This window comes from Cloeon dipterum, chromosome 1 (genome assembly GCF_949628265.1).
Source record: "Cloeon dipterum chromosome 1, ieCloDipt1.1, whole genome shotgun sequence".
Classification (NCBI taxonomy): Eukaryota; Metazoa; Arthropoda; class Insecta; order Ephemeroptera; family Baetidae; genus Cloeon; species Cloeon dipterum.
In genome coordinates this window covers 11779317-11786884 of record NC_088786.1, presented here as the reverse complement: position 1 = coordinate 11786884, position 7568 = coordinate 11779317, and the positions used below count along the sequence as shown (strand labels likewise).

Sequence of the window (7568 nt, the reverse complement as noted above, 5' to 3'; positions counted from 1 at the left end):
CTTTCAAAACGAGCTGTCATAAATCATGTTTTGAAAATTGGTTATCTAAATTGAGTGTTGGTTTTTAAAACTAATTCAACTACCACTAAAATCATATTAAAAATCATCCAGCTTGTTCCTATTACTCCTCCCCAAAATAAAAATTGGTAAATTTGGAACAGTTATATTACGCCACCGCAAATCCCTTTTACGCAATCCTTAGATAAACATTGAGCAACTTTTTATCAGGACGTGGCTGCGTTTCATATGTGGACGCGCAAATTATTTTCTTGCACGACTAAAGCGCGCAGAGGAATTATCAAAGTAAAAAAATGCGACATGGTATATCTGTCTTCATAGCCCCCAAAAAATTGTTCATAATTTAGGAGCAGAATTCCAAGTTTTGTGATATTCGAAAGAGGAGGAATCTTGCTTTTTCTTCACACGAACGAAACAAAACATAATCGATTAGCAACTTTTTAGTGCTTGTAATAAAGTAAGAAATTCCCTCCAGAGCGATGTGGTGATAGCGTTTAAAAATATCTTGTCACCTTGAGGAGACGTGCTAGGTGGCGACGTTCTGCAGCATGCTGCAGAGCGATTTAGGTTCCAGGGTTTTACTACTGATGAGAGGAATTTATAGCTGAAACAGCTGCCCAGAACAAGGGCAAATATAGCGAAGGAAATTGTTGCTGTTCACTCAACATGTTCCAGCTCCTTTACTACGGATTTCGTTGAGTAGGCTGAAAATATTAAAAAAGTAACTTCCGAGGATAAAAGATCTAAAGATTGGTAATTTTATTTTTAAATGATTTTAAACAATTTCCCCAGTATATTTTTAGAGCAAATTAAACAATAAGAGTTCTGTAATTTATAATAATTTTTATACTGTGGAGCAATCTCTTCTTAAAATAATGTGTACTTTTAATATCAATAAAAATCAAGTATGCAAATTTCTTGCTCTATTTTGCTTGTAATATAGTTGCGTGGTGATTTCCAACAATTAAATCTTTTGCTCTTTACAACAAGTTGACTCTCTCATAAAACAACCACTTTGTTAGGTGCCTGAGAACAGCGGACCCTTTTTGCCCCACTCTATTATTTAACCCCAAAGCGCAGCCAATTTCTGCAAACTTTCCACGACGCGCCTGATTGATGCCTGCGATTTTTTCCCACACGGCCCGGCGAGATAAATGGAACCTGCACACAACAAAGGTGTTTGCTAAATACTCGTTGTCTCGTGTTGACTTTGTGTATCGCGCGCAGGCCGTTTCGTCGGGGAGGAGGACGTAGAACGGCAGAAGACAACGTTGTAGTAGGTCGCCTCACGTGAAACGCCGCTGCTTTCGCGAGAGTCCACGTGGGTCCTCTCGATCGTCGCCTCCTTTTAATTTGTTCTCGCCGAGCGGTGGCCGCGTAGTGTGTGTGGAGAATGAGACGAAAATAAAAAGGGGTTGAGTGGGGGCAGTGTGCGTCCGTCCGTGCGTCCGAGCAGGCGAGACACTGCAACCAGCAGCCAGCGTTCGCGGCCTCCAGCAATCGACAGCATGAGTGCGCCTGAGGCGGACGGCTGGCGGCCGCGTGACGGCGGCCTTCATGGCTGGCTTGTGGTGGCCGCCTCCTTCTGCGTCAACGGCCTCGTTTTCGGCCTCATCAACTCCTACTCGGTCATCTACGCGCGCCTCCAGGAAACCCTTATCCAGGCTGGGGAGACTGATGCAAGCTCCATGGCAGGTTTTCTCAAAAAATTTTAATTCAACATTTTATATTTTAGACTTCAACCAAATTTAATTATTATAATTTGTTAATTTAAAATGAAAGAAAAATTTTTAATTTCAAATATTTAGGAGGAAATTACAATAGTCCTTTTTACAAAATTAAAATTTTGAAATTCCTAAATTAAGTAAAACAGTGCAACATCTCAATGTTTTCCCTCTCTGACACAACATAAGAAATTTCTTCATGACATTGTTTTTCGTCTGCTTCAGCTTTTTATTTTAATGTTTATCATATTTTGTGAGTTTTAGAATGACAAAATATTTACTTAAATATTGACCAACTAATACTGCTGAAGAAATTAACACACGACAAAACTTTAGGAAATGTCTTTCTGAGTTGGTAAACGAAAAATAAAATATGAAAATGCACAAGAAACTTGAAGAGGAATTTGCACTAAAATTATTATTAAGTTATTGTAACGCTAAAAATTGTTGAGAAACCCCCAATTTTCTTCATTTACGTTTTTGCACTATTTTCTTGTACTCTGGTTTAATGGAGTGGTTTCCTCAAATACTTATTGGTTTCTGAATTGATGACATGTACCTTTGTTAATTTACTATTTTTAAAATCACTTAGCATCTAGTAATTATCAAAATTCAGTTTACCCAACCGTTGGAATGCTTCTTTGGCAGGTTAAGCGAAATATTAATACAAAAGAGGCCTATATTGTTGTTTGCACGACGTGCGATTAACGCCCCTCTTGTTTATCTACAGAGGTTGGCAATAAAAGTAAATTAACAATGTTATATAATCTTATCTAAAATATATTTGAATTAGCGTTGTTCTTCTTAAAAGCAACCGCATAAGCCGCAGCAGAGATAGGTAAACAAATTATTGGTACTTGAATTTATAATATGCTGATACGCGCCGAATGGTTTTAGCTGGAGTAGCAAATTTTTTAGATACCGCTTATAGAGCGACATATTAGCAGAGATCTGATAGTAAAAATATTAATAAAACTACGAATCAGAAAATCGTGTAAAGGCAAAAAATGAACAGTTTTAATTGCTATCGGTAGATTTGAACAAATATAGAAGATTCAATCTTTTCATCGCAACTTTTGCTCTCCAAACCATACAAATGTGCAAATTCATTTTATCATCTTTGCTGATATTCGTCGCAGACAGAGAGAGTGCCCAATATTTAGTAAACACTTTTGCTGCTTATCAGCACTCGAAATGGTAAAAAAACCAGGTAGTTCCCTTGATTCTGGAATAGAGCGCCTCTTTGTGACGCATTAAATTTCTGCGCGAAAATCACCTCACAGCGAGAAGGACTAGTTCGCGGAATGAAACGTACGCCGGACTTGATTTGACGCGATTTGTGTTAAAAACTTTTTCGGCAGAGGGGCTTGTTGGGTTTCACAGAGCAAACAAAACGTATATATATATCCTTGAGTGTGGAGAGGAGTGAGCTGATAAAAGCCCCGTGCACAAGATTTTTATACATATACGCGCGCAGTTATAAAACAGTGACGAGTGTGCTTCTCCACAATCAACGGCGATAACTGTGTTGTTACAAGCCACTCTACTTAGCTTGTGCCGCGCTCGGGGAGTCGCGGTTCTACAAACCTGCGCAAAATGCGAAATTTTCACAACCTTTGTTCAATTTCAAAGCTGTGACTTCAAATTCAATTTTTACTCGAGAATTTTTGTTCAGCCTGTAGTCTCGTTTTATCAAGCAGTAAAAATAGCCCCTTCAAGACCAATCAAAGGAATAAAATTGATCAAGCAGGGTGCAGACTCTCAAGTGTAATTCTGCGTCAGAGCAGTCTCGGTTCGTCTAGTCCCGTCGCAATTAAATTCTAATCGAAACACATCGCAGTTCACAGTGCGAATATAATCAAATGCCAAGTCAACCTATGTATGCGTCACCAAATCCATATAAAAGAGAATCTTTCGAGTTCGTAAACTAGGCTTCTCCTGCAGATGCTTTTCCCTGTCGCATTACTCTGCGGCTGAACAGTCAGCTTGTCAATAGAGTTGCAACAGCACGAAACTCGCTCTGTCGCGGCTTTTTTTACGCAAGCTACTCCTGCCTTTTCTTTTTTAACCATCTTGCTGCTCTGACGTGAGAGAGCAAAGCATAGATCGGCCAAAAATACTTCCCTGTTCAGAAAACCCTGACGAAAAATGCCTCTCTTTCTCTCGCCCCTTCATCGCGCGAATTCCAACGCAAGCAGATCATTTAACACACGGTTGGACCAAATGGGATAAACTTTAACTCATTAAATAAATTTAATAGATTCTAAACCAGTCGGGAAATCAGTTTTTCTCTAAAAAAATGGGCTTCATGGAGTAAACTAATACCAGGAAAAAAATGTTGAAATCAAGAATTTGAACAAAGGCTAAAAATATAACGTTTGATTGCTTTGACTTGTAAAAAGGTTTTTCTCGTGATTGGATAATTATTTTCGGATCCTTCAACTCTTTCTCTGTTCTTATTTAGCTCTGGTCGGCTCGCTGACAATTGGCGCCACTTTCTCATTATCGCCAGTTGCTGGCATTTTGACCGACATGCTCGGCCTGAAGCGGACCACCTTGGTCGGTGGCTCCCTTGCCGTCATTGGGATGACACTATCATCGTTCCTGACACACACGGTAAATGAAAATTCACAAAATATAAATTTCAAATGTGCCATTTTAAAAGGAAAACTAGCACCATTTCAAATAAATAACGCAATTGGATCGTCCTCTGTACCAAGTTTCCATTTTAACAAAGCGCTTACGCACTTGTCAATAGCAGATATTGAAAAAGTATAACAAAACTATGACACACACAGGTGGAAGCTCTTTGTGTTACCTACGGCATTATTTTTGGCATCGGCGCTTCCCTAGCGTACACCCCTTCTTTGGCTGTGCTCGGCCTGCATTTCAGAGAAAAGCTCGGCTTAGTTAACGGAATTGTTTGCACAGGTGAGTTCGAATTGACATAAAACAGTATAAAAAATAAATCTCTTTCAATCGTAAGCAATCTCGATATAATTGCTGAAAAAGCAACAGGAAATCTAATTATATACATAAGTTCCGTACCAAATATTCTTGTTCTTTTATAAACATAAACCAAGCTAACTTAGTAAATAATTGTATATTATAATTTTAATCTGTAAAAATCCACTCTTGAGCGCTCATGAGAAAATCAATTGCAATAAGATTGTCCTTCAACAGCTTGCATTTAAAAAAAATGTGTGTTCAATGATTCTGAAACAAACTTTGATTTGCACAACGTTTGAATTAACATTCTGAAAGCTTATGAAATAATTAAATAATTGAGCATGTAAGGTAAATCGAATTTTTTTTATTGTTACGTTTTTTCTTTATTCAAATAGGAACATGAAAAAAATGCAAAAAGAAAAATAACATTAATCTTTTTTCTCACAGGCAGCTCAGTTTTCACCATAGCTCTGCCTCCGATTTTAAGTTTTTTGCTGCAAGAAGGAGACCTTCCTTGGGCACTCCGCTTTTTGGCAATCTGCATGGCTGGCTTGGCCGCTGCCAGTTTCCTTTTCACGCCGCCCAAAGGATCACAGGCGACAGCAGAGAAATCGCCGACGACGAAAAAACAGTCCATCATCAACCGTGACAACTGGCGGGTGAAGAGATACGTCATCTGGACCATCTGTATTCCTTGCTCCCTTTTTGGCTACTTTGTCCCGTACGTCCACATGGTATGACACATACGACACGCTAAAAACGGGCTTTTGCACATTTACCGCGTGCACGCAGGTCAAATTCGTGGATGAGCGATTTCCGACTGAGGACGGCAAGATTCTAATCATGTGCATCGGCCTCACTTCAGGACTCGGCCGTCTTATTTTCGGCAAAATTGGGGATCTGCCACGCGTCGACCGCATTCTGCTGCAGCAGGTAAAAATATATTATGCAACCCGCGCGTCATGCTCCATCGCGCCCTAAACTCCATAAAAGGATTTGTTGCCCTAGCAACCGCACGCAAAAACCGCTATGGATAAATTTGTTGATAATTCCGCGGGAAAAATACGCGCACATCACACGGGGATTTGTTTGATAAACTGCGCGACTGCGCGTATAAATTTCGAATTCATGAACTTGTGTGAAGTGTAGTGTAATTCAAATTTAATTCGCTTTCCTCGTCTATAATAAATAAATGGTGGCCTCTGGAGAGCCGTTATTCCTATTTCGATGTAAAAATATTGGGATCAATCTATTTCAATATATATCCCCATATAGAGAAATATGTATGCAAATTTAATGAAATTTTTGTTGTTAAATATGAAAATCAGCGCATTTAGTGCTGGCCATTTATTTTTCGTATCACTTAGAGCAGCAGAGAGAAAGTTTCAATAAAACTGCTTTAGCTAAAAATCATTAGGAAATAGATAAAGAAAATTGTAATAAAAAATAAGTAATTGGTCCAAACATATAATAATTTTTGGTGTAAAATCTAAAAATTTAACGCATTTAAAATTGAATAAAATTCAATGATATCCTTCAACAAGCAAAATTAACAAAATCTTTGAAATTGAAAGTTTGTGGCCACGATCGTTATTCATAAAAGACCCAGGAAGGGCTCAGATGAAAATTACCCAGAAACTATGAAATATAGAATATAGAGTAAAAATAACCACAGTAGGAAAATGACTACCATGTCACATAGCTCCATTTTTATCACTAAGAAAAAATGATGAAAAATTTATTATTAAATCTTAAATTAACTTTTATTTTTATCTGAAATTTAAAATGAAAAAAATCTATTTGGTAAAATATAAATTTCTTCAGCTTACAAATAAATATGTTTGGTTTTTTGCTCTACGGTTAGTAGTTATAAACTTACAAGCTGCGGAACGAACCCTTGTGGGAAATTTGTTATTTTTTTCTGGAAAGTGAAACCAACCAATCGATTTGTCTGGTTGAACAAACAAAATATCAGCTAAATTGAAAAAAGCTTTGGTTCACATCAGGAAAAGCTAGACAGATACATGGTTTCGTCAAAAACTAAATTGTAGAATCCTAAAAGTTCATTCCTTTTTGTGATTATATTAGATTTTGTCCAAACGAAATTCTCATTCGCAGGTGTCATTCATTTCAATGGGCGCGTTGACGATGCTGATGGTGTGGGCGCCGACGTGGCCGTGGATGGTGGCTCTGGTGCTGGGCATCGGCATCTTCGACGGCTGCTTCATCAGCCTGATCGGGCCGATCGCGTTTGACCTGTGCGGCCCGCAGGGCGCGTCGCAAGCCATCGGCTTCCTGCTGGGCCTCATGTCTATCCCGATGACGCTGGGCCCGCCGCTGGCCGGAATGCTCTACGACAAGACCTCCTCCTACCAGCTAGCCTTCCTCCTGTCCGGCCTGCCCTCCATCCTCGGCGGCCTTGCCCTCACGGCCATGCACTGCTTTAAGACCGAGAAGGCGGACCCGGAGCAGAAGGGCCCCGAGGCCGCCTCGTTGATCGAACTGCGCGTCCAGCCGGACAAGTGAACCGCACTGAGAGTTTAGTCATGTTGGTTAAATCATTAAAGTATGGAGTATTTTTGCAGTCTACAGTTTCCTTGCTTTTATTACCAGCAGCGAAATTCTAGGTTACTTTTGACGTTGATTGATAACACCCGAGCGGAATGTGCTTTGAAAAGATTATTGTAAACGGATAAATTTGTGTGGAGAAAAGATTGCTTTAAAGCCCTTGCTGACGAATATTTTATAATAATTGGATTAACTGACTTTGTGTAGGTTGCTAAATTTCATATCCGGCTGAAGACAATTGACAATGAGCTGAATTTTATAATTAAATTTGTATTAAAGAAGAGGCATTATCTGGTTTCTGGTTACAGG

At 39.2% G+C, this 7568-nt stretch overlaps 1 protein-coding gene across 2 annotated transcripts; it reads left to right on the top strand.

Moving 5' to 3' along the window:
• The first annotated feature begins 1259 nt into the window (after positions 1-1259).
• LOC135948056 (monocarboxylate transporter 10-like) lies at positions 1260-7280 on the top strand. 2 transcript variants are annotated; one of them, XM_065497122.1, is made up of 6 exons: positions 1260-1713; positions 4207-4358; positions 4541-4673; positions 5139-5425; positions 5484-5624; positions 6810-7280. In XM_065497122.1, exons 1-6 carry the CDS (start codon positions 1527-1529, stop codon positions 7215-7217), a joined length of 1308 nt encoding a protein of 435 aa, XP_065353194.1. In that variant the 5' UTR covers positions 1260-1526; the 3' UTR covers positions 7218-7280. The 2 variants fall into 2 exon arrangements, with proteins under 2 accessions (XP_065353194.1, XP_065353195.1); XM_065497123.1 differs by having other exon boundaries at positions 1567-1709.
• The last annotated feature ends 288 nt before the right edge of the window (positions 7281-7568 follow it).